The 17,413-nt window shown below is 51.0% G+C and overlaps 4 protein-coding genes across 4 annotated transcripts; 3 read left to right on the top strand and 1 right to left on the bottom strand.

Annotated features, from left to right (window-relative positions):
* Window positions 1-1,022: 1,022 nt before the first annotated feature.
* On the top strand, window positions 1,023-2,426 carry QC762_503130 (uncharacterized protein; the record flags this gene model as incomplete). Its single annotated transcript, XM_062890738.1, has 2 exons — window positions 1,023-1,233; window positions 1,282-2,426. The coding sequence occupies exons 1-2, from the start codon at window positions 1,149-1,151 to the stop codon at window positions 2,424-2,426; spliced, it is 1,230 nt and encodes a 409-aa protein (XP_062741421.1). The 5' UTR covers window positions 1,023-1,148.
* A 146-nt stretch (window positions 2,427-2,572) lies between these two features.
* QC762_503140 (uncharacterized protein) lies at window positions 2,573-3,388 on the top strand (the record flags this gene model as incomplete). The annotated part of the gene is made up of 1 exon (XM_062890739.1): window positions 2,573-3,388. One exon carries the CDS (start codon window positions 2,573-2,575, stop codon window positions 3,386-3,388), a length of 816 nt encoding a protein of 271 aa, XP_062741420.1.
* A 563-nt stretch (window positions 3,389-3,951) lies between these two features.
* QC762_503150 (uncharacterized protein) lies at window positions 3,952-5,442 on the top strand. The gene is made up of 5 exons (XM_062890740.1): window positions 3,952-4,166; window positions 4,217-4,477; window positions 4,536-4,939; window positions 4,993-5,189; window positions 5,242-5,442. Exons 1-5 carry the CDS (start codon window positions 3,969-3,971, stop codon window positions 5,283-5,285), a joined length of 1,104 nt encoding a protein of 367 aa, XP_062741419.1. The 5' UTR covers window positions 3,952-3,968; the 3' UTR covers window positions 5,286-5,442.
* Window positions 5,443-5,519: 77 nt separating this feature from the next.
* Window positions 5,520-6,443, bottom strand: QC762_503160 (uncharacterized protein; the record flags this gene model as incomplete). Its single annotated transcript, XM_062890741.1, has 1 exon — window positions 5,520-6,443. The coding sequence occupies one exon, from the start codon at window positions 6,441-6,443 to the stop codon at window positions 5,520-5,522; it is 924 nt and encodes a 307-aa protein (XP_062741418.1).
* Between the last annotated feature and the right edge of the window lie 10,970 nt (window positions 6,444-17,413).

Genomic DNA, 17,413 nt, shown 5'->3' with positions numbered 1-17,413 from the left:
CTGTTCAATACCAGCGGACAGTATACCGGATCGCATGATACCATGCCCGACAAACTCTGCCAGCTTATTACCGTCAATACGCTAAGCAATGTGACGAAGCACTGGTGCTCTGGTCTTCTCGATGTGGTTATACTCTCACTATTTAGTTTAAGGAGGTTTGTTTCTGGGTCGAGATTGGCTACAAGCTGATCGGTTAAAACATTGTCGTCCTGCAACAAAATATTGGAACTGTGTCTCGAATTACTTTCAAGCCATACCTCTACTGACGAGGCCCCTTATAGGTATGCTCTGCGTTAAAGTACCTAGCCTGGTAACAATGCACAACGATTGATACGAACATGTCTACCCATAGATGACCGTCAAAGCTTGACTGATGAAGTATTCTCAGAGTTTCTTGGAGAGTTTTGGAGACCTTTAATGCCACAAAGCTCGATGCAGGGCTTGTTTAAATATGGGATCAGAGGCAATATTTGTCTTGGAAAACGATCTTGATTGGTTGAGTGCCGGAAAAGGAAGAGCCGTGTAACCATTTCGGCGAGCCCGAATAATGTCGCTGCGGTATATCTCGCAAATAGGTCCTTGGTCATCGTTACCCTTAGGAGGACACGCTCTTACCATTCATATTTTTCTTTGCTTTGAGGTGAGTATAGCGAGTAGGAATTTTGGATGGTTCGCGTGTAGGTTTCCTCCTTTTCTTTAGTTATCGTGCCGGGAGGATTGCCCAGCTGTTCAACGTCAAGGAGCTGAGGGACATTGTGAAAGAGATTCGGGGCTCGATTTTGTGGGTCTGCTGCACAGCATTGTGAGCTATGTCAGATGAAATGGTCCCCTTTTCATGGTATGTTTTCAACCTTTTGGAAATATGATCTGGGGAGACTTGTAGTTCTAGTTAAAAAGTGTTGATGCGGGTATCCTCACCGTCTGAGACGTTGGAAAAAGGGTTCAGGGGTTCAGAGCTAGCGTCCATCGTCATCCGAGGCTAAGCTAAAAATAGGTAGGCGGCTTCCGCCGTTGCCGAGGCGTGACTTTGTTCGGTTCCTTCGGACCTCAACCCATTCAACTGTTGAATGACAACAGTTGATAAAGCCCAATGATGCATAGTAGTTTTTAGGCACCTCGGGGCTCGATTTCTCGTGATTTTGTCAAAGATGACATCAAAACAGAAGTTGCGCCCAGACGCCAGTCCGGAGGTCCTTGACTGGATCTCCTTGGTTGCCTTATTTCCCCTCTTCTGTATGTTTTTCGCATTGTAACGGGTTGACAGCAGCTAATCATCAGCAGTAACAAAATGGTCGCTGGCATTTTTGTTTTCTAACCAGAAATCTCTTCACTGGCGCCAAAACTGCGCCCTGACATTTCTGCGCACGCAAAGAAGCATATTTCCCACCCCTCTGCTCAGATGGCTGGTCCGTCGTGTTTCCACGGGGTCCACAATCAAAGACTACTGCAGCAAGCACAAGATCGCACACCAGATCGTCACTTTACCAGCTTCGTCGACCGAGCTTCATCCTGATCTTTTGCCGCCAGCAGTGTTGCATATTTTGACACTGGGCAATGTCGAAGCCAAATCCAGGTCTGGGAAAGCCCCGACGCTTCTTTACTTTCACGGCGGTGGTTTCGTGAATCCATTGCGATCCCCTCACATGCCCTTTATCCTCGCATGTGGCCATTCAGTTCGAGCAATGCAAATCATCATTCTCGAATACAGCCTAGCCCCGGAACACCCATACCCAGCACAGCTCATCCAATGCGTGGCGTCCCTTTCCTATCTTATGTGCACCTCCTCTGGTCTCGGCATCTCTGCCGAGGACATTATCTTAGCGGGCGACAGTGCAGGTGGTACGCTGGTTGGATCAGTATTGTCCCACATCCAGAACCCCAGCCCTTATGCCCCAAAGCTCCAGATGAAAAGTGGTGAAGAGTTCCAGGCCGCGGTGATGATTAGTCCGTTTGTCAGACTGCACAAGGAGTCGATGGACTCCCCAATGGGAAGCTACAAAATGAATGAAAAGCGAGATTACCTGACCAGAATACAGGTGGATGAGTTTGGAGAGGCTTGGAAGGGGGATGAGAAGGAGGTTTGGGCAAATCTGTGCGGAGTTGAGGGAGCAGACAAGGTGTGGCAGGCTGTGTTTCAAGGAAAAGGTGGGGTCAGGTTGGTGAAGAAGCTGTTCATCACGGTTGGGACAGCAGAAGTGTTTTTGGACGACTGTAGATTCTTTGGCGGGGAGTCGTACGCCAATACCCAGACCGTGATTGCGAAACAGGAAAAGAGTAAAGACTGGACGGAGGAACTGGGGAGTGGGGAGAGGATCATGGTTGAGTGTGAAGGTGAAGCGCACGTCCAACCGGTGCTCGATGCTGCTTTGGGATATCAGGATGGGGTCATGACAAGGGCGATCATGACGTGGCTTAAGACGTTGTAGTGGAAATAGTGTAGAAACAACTCGGCATCCTTGCTGACTCAGAAACTTGCAAAGTTAGACCCAGGGTGGGGTAGGCCTCTTCGGATATCCATCTCCATGCCGGCCGCGGCTTGAATTCAGGTGATTCTTCCCATCAACCATCCAAAATGGCAGACAAATACATTCACGGCCACTCAGCCGCCGTTCTCGCCGCTCACTCTCGGCGCACCGCCCAGCGGGATGCAGCGTATCTCATTCCTCACATCAAGCCCCACTTCGACATTCTCGACATTGGGTGCGGACCAGGAACCATATCTGCCGACTTGGCCACTCTCGTGCCTCAAGGGAGGGTGACATGCGTCGAAATCACCGAGTCGGCTCTCAATGCAGCACGCAGCACATTTACTTCTCGCTCCCTTGGCAATGGCGACTTTGTGGTCGGAGATGTGACCTCTCGCCTACCGTTTGAGGACGATAGTTTCGATGTCGTACATTTACACATGGTCATTATGCATCTGCCCTGCGACGCCACTGTTGCACTGAAAGAGGTCCGAAGAGTGCTCAAGCCAGGAGGCGTCGTTGGATGCAAGGAGATGATCATGAGCACAACCAGGTGGTTTCAGGTGGATAAGAGACTCGACATGTGGGAGAAGGCGATCACGGGCACGATTCTCGAGACCGGAGGCAGTCCGGACATGGGGATGGGCTTGAAGAGCGCTGCACTGGAAGCTGGGTTTGAACAGCAGAAGGTGCAGAGCACGGCAAGTTCATGGTGCTTCTCGGACGAGGAGGCAGTCCAATTCTTTGGCGATAGTTGTGCGGAAAGATTCAGGGAGGGAAGCCAGCTTCGGGAAAAGACTATCGGAGGAGGCCATGCAACACCCGAGGAGGTTGATGACTTTGTCAAAGCTTGTCATGAATGGAAGGAGAAGAAGGGATCGTGGTTTGGGGTTATGAATGGAGAGCTTTTGGCGTGGAAGTAGTAGGATATGACCCCTTTAACTATCATTCCGAAGTGAAGATTATGTTTTTTTCTGTCTGCATCAGAGGGTGCTGCCAGGACTGCCTGTAGTTCCATCCCGGTTTAGGGGTGCACTACTTTCGACATTTATGCATATACCTCGATAGCTACCAGGTATAGAGTACTTTGTAATAACAAGGTTTTCCGGAAAGAAAACAAACAATTTATTTTCTGGGAAAGATGTTCTAATCGGACAGGTGACCGAACCTGTCCAAGAGAGTGTGCTAAGCTTCCAGGTTGGGTCGACAGGAAACATTGTATGCCAACTGGGACGTAAGGTATATCAAGTAAGTTTGTGTATGCTGTCTCCTCACAACTCCAGCTCTCCTATGCCGAGGGTATCGAAAGCCTCTCGGATATATCTTCCGAAACTTAATTGCTTCCAAGTTCCAATTGGCCCCTCCATGAAACGCTGGAGGAGGGTGGTGTCTTCATTTATTGAGCGGCAACCTGTCACAGTCTACTTATAAGCGGCAGACCCCCAGTTCAGTCCCAATATGCTTGTTGTTGATAGTTTCTGATCAAGCAATTCCCGTCTAATCATGATTTTCACATTCATTTTTGCGGGCCTACTCCTTCAGGTTGTTACTGTCAGCTCTCAAAATGTCATTGTTGGCAAGCTCCTCCGCTTCGCGTGCTCCCAGCTTGTCATCGAGAGGACGGATCCATTGGTCAATCCCGGCTTGAGCCCTTCACCACATACACACCAGATCGTGGGTGGAAACTCATTCAACGTGACAGTAGGATGGCCCTTGCTTTTGATGGCAGCAAATGGCGCTGACAAGTCCAGATGGATCCTTCCGAGATGGAACCCTCTCGGGAATCCACTTGCACCACTTGCACGTATTCTGAAGACTTCTCCAACTACTGGACTGCCTCTCTCTATTTTCGCTCTCCAGAAAATGGCTCTTTCAAGCTTGTTCCTCAACGTCCAAACTTTGTGGGACTGGATGGAGTCCGTCATCCAGTAGGAGGGGGGATCACGGTCTATTACATGACATCCGTTTTTGGCAGTACATCCGGTAACGGAAAAGTGACAGCATTTCCCCCAGTGAGTTTCCCCTTCAAGATCTTTAGGTTGAAATCTTCCAGCCTGACCGGTGTCTCAGGGTTTCAGAATGCTCGCCGGCTCGCCAGACATCACGTCAAAAGACCGTACCTTCCCCGGCATCTGCCACCGCTGCAATGGCAACACGACAGGATTCACCCCGTGCGACTCTGCTGATAGCTCCGAGCTGCCGACGAAAGTGTGCCCTGGTGGTATTCGGGGCTCTGTGATATTCCCATCTTGTTGGGACGGTAAAAACTTGGATTCTCCCGACCACAGTTCACATGTTGCATACAGCCCTGTCGGAGGAGGGAAACTGGCCGGCCAGACCTGCCCAGAGACACACCCGGTGCGAATCCCACAGTTGATGTATGAAATGCTGTGGGATACATCACAGTTCAATGACCCGGCTTATTTTGATGAGACAGCGAAGAGGCAGCCGTTTGTGTATAGCTTTGGTGACGGGTAAGTGGCCAATGTCTTGAAAGTGTGAGCTTGACTAAGATGTCAATTGATAGCATAGGGTATGGACAGCACGGTGACTATATCTTTGGCTGGAAGGGAGATGCTCTTCAGCGGGGGATGGATGCTGTATTGGGGGATGATTGCGTCAACGATCGGTGTCATTCGTTGGAGTTCCAGTCTGCTGCAGAAGGCGTGGCTTGCGCGAAACCAACACAGGTTGAAGGGGAGATTGTTGGAAGAGGCGGTGAATGTAAGTTTATGCGTGTCATGAAGAATTCTCCAGGTTGTACTAATACCGCCAGGGCTTCAAACACTTCCAGGGAATCCACATCTCAGGCAGGCATAGAATCACGAAGTCCGCAGGACGAAATTATGGTAAGCTGACATTTCACGTCATTTGAAAGCAATCAGTTGGATAGTTAGCATCACTGTCTGCGGGTTTCTTCAACAAGAAATAGTGGGGTTTGTTCTATTAGATAGAAATTTGATACTCAAAGGTCGAGAGGAACTTTAACCATGGTATGGTTTGTAAATGCTACGAGTATGTCGCACTATCCTGCCTAGCTAACTATCCACGGCATCATTCCTGCAGCATTGCCTTCAAAGTGTCGGCTGGTGTCCGAGTAGGCGCAGCTAGCTTCAAGACTGCCTCACTTGTGGCAGACGCTGTGCACTCCCCATTCCACGCTGTCTCTGGGCCATGCTTCATAGACATCAAAACACTTTGGGACCCTTGAGTCACACCAATCATATAATCAAGAAACGACATATCCTTGAACATAACGTTGTCCACGCTGGTGCCGATGTACCTCTCAACCAACTCAACGATCTGTCTTCCCGTAATGTCCTCAGGTCCATTAACAACATATTTGGCGTTGTTATGTGGTGAGACGTCCTCTTGCAATAACAGATGCGCCGCCAAAACTCCCACGTCGTTGGCGTCGACAGTCCCAACAGGTGCATCCTCTGATGCCACCAACCGAAGTTTGTCTTGTTTACCGGTCTTGCGATATTGCTTGATGAACTCGGCTGCGGTAGCTAACCAGAAACTGGAGAAGTTGTTGGCCTGGAGAGACGTCCATTGCAGCGGCTTAAACTCTGGTGTACTGAGCAAAGCCTCGATTGCCCAATGGATGCGCGGATAATAGGCTTCGCAGTCAGGTCTGACGTTGGCTGCTGTTGTTGAAATGCGCACTACGTATTTGACGCCGGCTTTGAGAGCGGCAACGTGGAATGTGGTTTCTTCGGCAAACTGACTTGGCTGGCTAGGAGTTGCGACAAAGGCCCTTTCTATCTCGTGCTCACGTAGCCACTGTGCCGTGATGTCCATCCAGTTCTTTTCGAGGACTTGGACATTTGGGAGAGTCGCGAGATGTTTTGCGACCGGACTGTGCAGCGATCGTGTCAAGGCGATGACAGCGCATGTTGAAAGCTTGGACAAGGTTTCCACAACACTTTGGCCGGTGTTGCCAGTCGCACCAACGATTAAGTAAGTAGGCGCCATTATGTTGGGAATTTGAGATGGAAGGTTTAATGAAGGAAGTAAATGTCTAGCATCTCTGCGCGCATATTTATGACGGAATGCTGTGGAGACAAGCGCCGCGGCGGCCAGCTTAGCTCCGCGGCGTTCGAATATTACAAAGCTGCGTCCTGATGATACAATGGAGTAACCTAAGCATAGAGAGATAGAGGAACGGAAAAGAAAGCGACTAGTTTTATGTAATAGTTAAAATGCAGCATTTATTCATGGAATTTTACAGCACTTGTTTATGGAATTCTGCGCCCACATTGTTCTCAACGACTCGCCCACAAGCGCTCTCAACGGCTCCCAGGACTCCTCACCGGATCTCCGGACAGACTCTCGACCGGACCTCCGAACAATGAGAGATATGAGAAGCATCATGAGCGACTCGAGCACCTTATCGACAACGAGATCATAGATCCAAGCCACTGGGGCCACCGAGCGATAAGGATGATAAGGAAGTTCAGGTGCTCATAAAGAGCCCTCTTCCAATTGCAATGGTTTTCCTGCTTCTTTCTTTCCTAAAGAAATAATAAGTCAAGTCAGTCAATAAGATTGATCATTTACAGTATCTTATATATGAGACTACAACATCTCAGTTCACTACTCTCTGTATTTGCAGGTAATACCTGTTGCACTTTCTTCCTAACTACTATCCCATAAGGACATCGAGTCGATGTCAATTTCGCGCGCCCCGCGCCAAAAAAAACGCTCGGGCCACACACGAGCCGATGTCAATTACTCAATCTCGACCAAAATGACATCGGCTCAAAACCGCATCCAAACACATCCAAACATAAAAAGTTCGGTGTCGAACCCCCCCAAAAGTGCCCATGAGAGTGCCGATTTCATCGTTATCGTTGTTTTGGCCCGGAGATGTCGCGTTCGCCGTGTGCACCGAAGGTTAGGGTTAAGTTGGGGTTAACGCACGGGCCACACACGAGCCAATGTCAATTACCAATCTCGAACCAAAATGACATCGGCTCAAAACCGCATCCAAACACATCCAAACATAAAAAGTTCGGTGTCCGACCCCCCCAAAAGTGCCCATGAGAGTGCCGATTTCATCGTTGTTTTGGTCCGGAGATGTCGCGTTCGCCGTGTGCACCGAAGGTTAGGGTTAAGTTGGGGTTAACGCACGGACCCGCACCGGATCGGAGTGGCCAAGGTCGGGCGCCAGGGTTCGCCAACGACCAGCATAATCCCCCGCCGAATCCCCGATCCAGCAAATCGGGAAGCCGGGGACGGTAGCAGGGTTGGGAAACAGACCAGGGAGTACAATTATGGCGGTGCATGTAAGGAGAGAGAAAAAGGGGTAGAGAAAGGAAATAAATATCCGTTGATAATGAATGCCAGAGAATTTCCCAATATACACCCAGCAGATATAAACACACGAGATATTTATCACAACCGTGGGATATTGTAGCAATAAGTCGCATCAATATGCATCCGTTCGATAACGTATTTGTGCCGTTGCCCAGGTATCGCATAGCCATTTGCAGTTCGTGCCACAACGCCGTATTCCCCAGTTCGATCAAGACGCACGTGGAAGGCCGTCGGCCGGTGTTTCACCAGGCGGCGAAGGGGACGTATGGGTCGACAGCATACATTGCCAACAATTCGGCAAGACGGGCACGTTGCAGCGGTTGTTCGAAGTGACGCCAGCACAAGCATCCACATCGACAATGGAAGGCAGCGTGCATCAAAGCCATCCGGACTCAGCAAAGCAGATAGTAGCCCAGTTTAACGAGTTGGCCAACACCGTCAAAGACAACGACCAAAAAGCGGCGGCGGTGATCGGCGAGCAGTCGAGGAGTTTTCCGCCAACATGTGGGTTCGCCGGACCGGTTGGCCCCGGCATTTACAAGGATTCGACCGCGAGTGGTTGGCCGGCACCGCACAGCCACGAGACCCGGAAAAACGGGAGGAGAGGAATCGAAGGAATACAGAAGACAAAGGTAAGGACAAAGGTAAGGACGAAGGAGCGGCAACCGAGAAGGCGTTAGCCCGTGTTTTATTGGCGGTAGAACGGGTTATATGGCGGGCCCAGCGTGCATCCCGGTCGAGATAGTTGGGTCGACGGCCATCAATTATATCAGCAGGCGTGAGGCGGGTGGTGATTCGAACGAAAAAGCCGTTTCACGCAGAGCAAAAAGGGCCAGACGATGGAACGGTACACCGAATCGTGGAAGGCGGTAGTGGCATACGTGTGGCGGACGTCCCATTTGAAACCGGCAGACGCAGCCGAGGCAGCAAAAACGACGGGGTCACGGGGAGATGGGGAAACAGACGCCGAGTCGGAGGATGAATGGGACGACGATTCGAAAAATGGTTGGAACACCCAAGCCAGGCATGTTACGTCCCAAGCGTAATACCCCTATACAGGAACCACTGGGTGGTACCCGAGGTGCTGGGCACCTCAGCCAATCATTGGGCCAGGGATGGAAAGACCCACAAGCCCCCGTGCAACCAATCAGGAGTTGCTCAGTCTGATCAGTGGCCAAGACCACTGAGCACACTGAGCAAAAGGTACAAAGATACTTCAGAAATATATGTAGATAGCTTGACATAAATAGGGGTGCCGGGCGCTCCCCGTATCGAGAATCTGATTCCTCATGCAAGCAATTCAAGTTCATTTGTCTACAATCTACTTTCAGTAGCTCTTTGTTAGAACAACCTGTTGTTGACAGTGAACCCGTGTCTGAGACGCTTGTCACAACCTTCGATCATCCTGTCATATTCACCTTCGGCGTACTGCCTTGCAGTCTGTATCCATTCCTGGTGCAGGTTGTAACACGTTGCTTGCATGACCAAGATCGAACGTTGTGCTCAGACATAACGAACACCAATCGCCATGGCTTCCGCTGCCCCCAATCCCTCCGTTGGACATGACCGTCTCACTGGAGACGATGACGTCTCTCTTGGAGATGCCCCCGCCGTCGAAAAGACAACCCCTCCCGCTGGCAATGACAACGCCGCTTCCGACGAAGAAGATTATGACTTCAATGATGTCGCAAACAAACTCGACGCCCTCGCCAAGAAACTTCTCAGCATGGAGACGGCCATCAAGAGCAAAAATGATCTCCAGGATCTCAAGGATGAGCTCAAGCGCCTGCAAACCACCGTCCGAAGTACGACGCGCGACAATACCCCCAAGATAGCCGCCAAGGTCGGCAAGCCTCCCGTCTTCACCGGAAGTAAACAGGAGCTCCCGCCCTGGTTGTCACATGTCAGGACCAACCTACGTCTGTACGGCATCACCGACCCCGAGTCACAACTCCTATATGCCGCCAGTTTCCTTGGAGGAGACCCCAAGCAGTGGTTTGATGGGATCCTCAGGAACTACTTCAGTACGCGGAGGATGAACGCGAACCCCTCACGCAGAAACTCTTCGGTATGGGATTGGTCAAGTTCGAGGAAGAAATCAAGAAGATGTACGGCGAACCCGATGAGGAAAAGGCAGCCGAGGATCGTCTCGAACGACTTGTGCAGACTGCCTCAGCCTCGACGTACGCGACACTCTTTCGCCGAGACGCATTCAGGGTCAACTGGGCCGATGCCGCTCTGAAGAACAAATTTTACAGAGGCTTGAAGCCCAAGGTCAAGGACGAACTCATCAAGGAAGACCGACACGCACTTACCCTCGACGAATACATCAACAAAGCCATTGTCATCGACAACCGACTCTATGAGCGATCCATGGAAGACAAAGGAGTCTATCGCAACCCTCAGGTTCCCAAGGCCAACATCAAAAAAAGTACGAACACAAGAGCACTTCATGGGGAACACACTCAGGACCCATGGACATCGGAGCAGCACAGCACGGTAGAGGCCAACAACGAAAGTACGGCGACAAACCCCAGGATAAGTCCAAGGTCAAATGCTTCAATTGTGACAAGATGGGACACTTTGCACGAGAATGTCGTTCACCGAAGAAATTCAAACCGGTACCTGAAGCCAAATCAGTTCAGTTCGCGGACACCGACCGCGTCGTCAGGATGATACATCGCGAAGACGACGACCCCTCCACCGGCCGATGATGGACGCCGCGATGGGAAACCTCATGTCGCACATGCCCACAGGAACGACTCAAGAACAACTCGCCGACATGATGGATCACGCCTAACCCCGCTCAAAAGCCCAGTTTTGAGAGAACTTCCACGACCAACGATCAAAACGAAAACTCATTAGCAAGAAGCGATTGTCCGTTGGATGGAGCCGAGTGGGTAAGAAGATGTGAGAACCGCAGAAACCGGAGTCTCCACCGACGACGACTATACAGAGTCAGAACCAGAACCAGAGGATGAACCCATCACCCTTTGGGACATGAGCAACAATGCAGACTGGTGGGTGACAGCCAAGGACTGGAACGAGCGTTTCGAGAGACCAGGACGACCAGTGGTCTACGGGAAGACACCCCCACCGAGCACACCAAGGCAGAACCTCACCCAGACGACGTACCTCTTGCTATACCCTGCCACGAACTACACGACTCAGTTGCATGGTTTGACTGCATTTACGACTACTGCAGAGTCCATTATCGATTCAAGGTTTACCACGAGGTATTCCCTTCCAGACGAGATAACGACCCCATCTTGCAAGTACACAAGGCAGGATCGGAGGAGGATTGGAATTATACCACAACAACGGAAGGAAAATACACACTTGTTGTGGAAAACATGGTCCCCACAGGATGTTGGGACAAGGATGCTTTGGATCTCGAGGACTGTGAACACGTTTGGTGCGCCCGTCACCGCCGCGCAAAGGCAAGAGACTGGCACCGACAGAAGAGCCAAGCAAGGGTCAGGAAGAAGGCCAACAAGAAAGTCACTCGGTCAAAGGGGTACCCAGGAAGAGACCTCCCATATGATGCCTATGGAGAATACGGAACATTGGAAGAACTCGCCAACGAGTATTTGGGACCCGATTTCCGCAGACGACTAGAACAACAGTACCTCGAGCGACACGAGATGTTCTATTACACCACTAGAGAATCAGGACTGGAGTCAGACGCCGTGAAGTTGGCAAGCGACTACCACTTACGACAGAAAGCGTGGGAAAGACAATGTTCGGGACCATCCGATTTTACCAGAGTCCACGTACGGGAAACGGCCAACGGGCCTCCCCAGGCCCCAGTGGAACAAACTAATTCCACGACGACGGATCACAACTCGCATCAGGAGGCCGCGAGCCGGATCCAAGAAAGACCTCCATGGTGGCACTACGAGACAGTTGCCGGAGCCACAGTGTTAGGAAACCAAAGTGCCCTGACAGTAGTAGTTCGATGGACAAACTCCAAAGGAAAGGAGTATCGAGCAGTTGCAGTGATCGACTCAGGGAGTTCGATCAACATCGTCAACCCCTCGTTCGTGAACAAGACGAGGATGCCGTGGGTCATGAAGAAAACACCATACAGAATGAGGACCTACGAAGGGCAAACGGCCAGTTATGATGGAGGAATCAGTTCACGGGAAACGACACTCTTGATCACGGTGGACGACGACCCGCAGGAAGTGGACTTCGATATCCTGCCAACCGGACCCAAGTGTGACATGATCTTGGGACATCCGTGGTTGAAGAAGTACAACCCGGATATAGACTGGGAGAATGGCCATCTCAACTCCAGGCTTGACACCAGACGGGTGAACAGAGCTGAACTGGATAGAGCTCCCAGGTGCCCAGAGGGACAAGAGAGCCCCTGCGAGCATACGAGACATACGAGCCACGACGAGCCGATGTCAACTGACAGAGGAAGTACCAAGGAAGGACCCTCGCACACCAGAGAACCAGAAGGTTGGGTGATGTATGTCAGACCAGAGAAGCTAGAGGAAGACCCGAGTGACGACTCGAGGCACAAGCCTCCCAAGGAAAAGGAGGACCTCAGCAACATTCCGAAAGAATACCACAGTTTTACAGTCTTCAGACACAAGATGAAGGACGAGCTCCCCAAGAGAGAACCTCTTTCGACCACGAGATCCGATTGAAGGAAGGAGCAAAGTTACGATACCACAAAGCATATCACCTAGGTCCACGACAGGACAAAGCCTTACAAAAGAGAGTACATCAAGGAGAACCTACCAAAGGGGTTTATCAGAGAATCACAAAGCGAAGCAGCTTACCCCATTTTATTCGTGCCTAAGAAAGGAACGACAGATTTAAGGCTTGTGGTCGATTATCGACAACTCAACGAGGAAACGATCAAGAATAGGTATCCGCTGCCGCTTATCAGGGAGATGAAGGACCGACTGGCAGGCGCTAATGGTTCAGTCGACTGGATCTTCCGATGGCCTTTGGCCACATCCGGATTAAGGAAGGGGATGAATGGAAAACAGCTTTCAGGACTCGCTACGGACACTTTGAGTACCAAGTCATGCCATTTGGACTCACTAACGCCCTGCGACATTCCAAAGCATGATTGACCACACCCTGCGCCCATATCTGGATCGATTCGCCTTTGTATACCTAGACGACATCTTGATCTATTCGAAGACCCTCAAAGAACACAGACAGCACGTACGACAGATCTTACAAACACTGCAGGATGCAGGACTCTCAGTGAACCCACGAAAAAGCGAATTCCACGTGCAGAAGACAGTCTTTTGGGATTCGAAATTACACCAGGAGAGATCCGCATGGAACCAGCTAAGATCACGGCAGTCCGGGACTGGCCGACACCAACAAACCAGAAGGAAGTTAGGATGTTCATTGGATTCATCAACTTCTACAGATCATTCATCAAAGGATTTGGGAAAATTGCAAAACCGTTGCACGAGTTGACCGGCGAAGGAACACCATTTAAGTGGAAACAACAACAACAAGACGCCTTCGACCAACTCAAGGACGCTATCAGCAGCGAACCCGTACTACGAATGCCAGACTTCAGCAGACCATTCTATGTCGAGACCGATGCGTCAGACTTTTACTATTGGGCAGAGCTCTATCAATACTTTAACGACGGCCGACACCCGGTAGGATTTGTCTCAAAAAGATTTCTGGACCAGCACTCAACTACCCAATCCACGACAAGGAACTCATGGCCATCATCGAGGCATTTGACGAATGGAGACCATATCTCAGTGGGACTGAGGAACCAGTGGATGTATTCACAGACCACCGGAATTTGAAGTACTTCGTCACGAAGGAACTAAGTCCAAGACAAGTACGATGGGCAGAATTCCTTGCCCCTTCAACTTCCGCATCCACTATGTCAAAGGAAAAGAAACGCTAGAGCAGACGCGCTCAGCAGACGACCAGACCACAAGGGTAACGAAAAGATCGACGCAGCCCCCTCTTTAAAGAAAAGACGGAACACTGGAACACGCCATCCAGATTTGGGAAGACTGCGCAAGGACTTATCACACCGAGTGGGAAGATTACGAGTTCAAGCCAAACGACAAGACGTCGATGAGGATGAGATACAGGAACTAGGTCTACGGGCCGGGCCCGACGACAACGACCCAGTATGGTACAACGACAAGGCCTACGTACCAGCAGACAAGAGACGAGCGTGTGTCACGAAACTCCACAGCGACAAACTCGGAGGACACCCAGGTATCAGAAAAACGCTCGAACGCGTACAACAGCACTACGCATTTCCAGGAATGAAAAAGATTGTGGAGGAAATGGTAAGAGAATGTGAGACATGCATTAAGAGCAAAGCAGCAAGACACAAACCCTACGGACTTCTCGAACCCCTTCCCACAGCAGAACGAGCGTGGGGATCCATCTCCATGGACTTCATCACCAAACTCCCCAGCTCAACGGTACCAGATGGAACCAACACCAAGTACGACGCCATCTGGGTAGTGGTTGACAGACTCACCAAGTGGGCATACTTCATTCCTTTCAGAGAAACCACTACGGCAGAACAGCTCGCCTACCTATTCGAACGGAACATCGTGAGCCAACATGGACTGCCAGATGACATCACTTCGGACAGAGACAAACTCTTCACCTCTAAGTTTTGGCAAGCCCTGATGAAACGACTAGACGTCAAGTCAAAACTCTCGACAGCGTTCCACCCCAGACAGATGGACAGACCGAACGACTCAACCAAGTCATTGAACAATACCTTCGGTGCTACATCAACTTCGAACAGGACAACTGGGTTGACCTGTTACCAACCGCTCAGTTAGCATACAACTCGAGCAACACAGAGACAACGAACGTCTCACCATTCTTTGCCAACTACGGATTCCAACCCGAGTTACGACAGGGACCAACAGCAGAGGTACCACGTGCAGCGATCCACGCAGGACGATTGCAGGAGATGCACAACATGTTGAAAGAAACACTCGAAGTTGTCAGGGAACGAATGCGCACCCACTACGACAAACATAGGGTCGAGGGACCTCCCCTCGAGGAGGGAGATAAAGTGTTTCTTCTCACACGCAATCTTCACACGAAACGACCAAGCAAGAAACTGGATTTCAAGAAGATCGGGCCATTCAAGATCAAGAAAAGATCTCAACATCTAACTACGAATTATCCTTCCCGATTCCATGCGAGTACGAACCAAAGTATTCCACATTTCCTTCTTGAACCAGCCCCAAAGAAAGCAAAACTCGAGACACGGCTCGAGGTGGTCGACGACGAAGAAGAATTTGACGTCGAGAATATCCTGGATTCACGAATCAGCAACAACGAACTCCAATATCTCGTCAAATGGCTGGATTACGGACCAGAGTCTAACTCGTGGGAACCTGTCGACTTCCTGGACTGTCCGGAGAAGCTCCAGCAGTTTCACCGACAGAACCCAGACCGACCTGGGATAAAAGATTTGGATCCAACGACGACCAGTCGACACCCGAGAAATCAAGGTTACCAACGTCCCCAAAGGACAACGGGGAACGACCGTCCCCTACGACTGGGAACCCCGATTCCTGGGTAACGGCCGAGGAACCCGCTTGTTCCTCCGCCTCCGCCTCCTGCAACAGAGTGTATTCCCGAGAAAATGCCTCACCCGCCCTGTTTTCAAGAAAACGAGACTGCTCCTCTATCCTAGCAAGCTTTGCGGCGGCATCCCTCTGAGCGGCTGCAGCTGCTAGAAGTTCCGAAACCGCATCACCCCTCTCGCGATCAAGGCGCCGTTTCTCCTCAAGAAGACCACGAAGCACCGACGAGGGCTCACCATAAATATTGCAAGAATTCGCCCCCGCTTGCAGACAATTCTGACAAGACAAGCTACGGTCGGCAGCCTTACAGTTTGTAAGCCGCAGCCGCTTACAACGAGAACAATCGACGGGCATGGCGAAACCGAAAGTATTGGTGTAATCAACAAGGGAATAACGACGTTCAGTAGAAGATCGCGGTTGCGACTTCTTTCTTTGAGTTTTTTGATAATTCTTCTGCACCCTGTTAGCAGGCATTTTAGAAAAGGATGAAAGGGAAAACTTACAGTCACAACGACAATTTCCTAGCGTCAAGGGTCTTCGAGGCGAAGACCAGGGAGGAGAGGAAACGTGTTACGTCCCAAGCGTAATACCCCTATACAGGAACCACTGGGTGGTACCCGAGGTGCTGGGCACCTCAGCCAATCATTGGGCCAGGGATGGAAAGACCCACAAGCCCCCGTGCAACCAATCAGGAGTTGCTCAGTCTGATCAGTGGCCAAGACCACTGAGCACACTGAGCAAGGTACAAAGATACTTCAGAAATATATGTAGACAGCTTGACATAAATAGGGGGGAGCGCCGGGCGCTCCCCGTATCGAGGAATCTGATTCCTCATGCAAGCAATTCAAGTTCATTTGTCTACAATCTACTTTCAGTAGCTCTTTGTTAGAACAACCTGTTGTTGACAGTGAACCCGTGTCTGAGACGCTTGTCACAACCTTCGATCATCCTGTCATATTCACCTTCGGCGTACTGCCTTGCAGTCTGTATCCATTCCTGGTGCAGGTTGTAACAGGTCATCTCACGTTAAGTTGGAAGTGCTTGCGAGTGCACCTCAACGACAAGCACAACGCAAAAGGAGCCAGGGCCCAGAGGGACTGCTGGGCCAACGTGCACCTGCCAGACCTTCTTCACAGGACCCAAGAGGGCGGTCTTCTACTTTTGTGTCGAACCCTCCTCCGCTGCCGCCGGGGGCGGCGAGAGAGGGGATGGAATAAGAAGCAGTAGAGCGACGGTGCATTCGGACGATCGCAGTATCGTCTCGGACATTGCGCAGGGCTGGTCGCTGCAGCGAGAAACGCAGGAGAAGATGCAGAGGGTCATGGAGGAAGGGATCCTAAGACACGAAACGACAAACTGGCTAAAGCGGACCGGCTGGTCGATCCACTTCGCCGGAAGGAAAAATTAATGGACATCCAGGCCTGTAGTCGAATGCCCCGGTCGTGTGCGGACGATGAGCAGCGACGGATGACGGCCGCTTTGGACGGACTCTTCTTCGACCGCTGCATCGGCGGGCTAAAGAGCATGCCTCTCATGACCCGTCTGCTCCTGGCCAGCCCCGACCCTCAAGAAGCACATAGCCGACCGTTTGTGTAACAGGCTGAGCCTGGCATGGACCTCGGCAACCCTCGGCCCTGGTGAAGCTATTCCCAGAACGCACAGACCACTACTCCAGAACCTTCTATCACCGCGCACTGGCCAACACCCTCAGCCATACCAGAGGCTCATGTCGACAAACCTTCTATTCCCCTTTTCCTTTTCTTCTTCAAGTTCGGTGTACTCGTAGAGTCGTCACCAGATAGTTGTAATACACTCCTGGAACCGTTACATTACACCGAACTTTCACCTCGCGGAAAACAGTTGGAAGAGCCTCAGCGCAGACCCAACTAGCGGAATTCGGCGCATTGAGTACGTGCGTGAATTCAACAGTAGTGACCTCGGCACGAGGGCCAGGGACAATGACGCAGGAGGACACCATGGCGGCGCAAGCCGAGACCTCCATGCTGATGCAGACGATGCGTCAGTTAGCGGAACAGATTGCTGCTCTTCGACAGGAAG

This window comes from Podospora pseudocomata, chromosome 5, assembly GCF_035222375.1.
Source record: "Podospora pseudocomata strain CBS 415.72m chromosome 5, whole genome shotgun sequence".
Lineage (NCBI taxonomy): Eukaryota > Fungi > Ascomycota > Sordariomycetes > Sordariales > Podosporaceae > Podospora > Podospora pseudocomata.
Note: the sequence above shows the minus strand (reverse complement) of the source record. Positions and strands in the feature narration are given on the sequence as shown.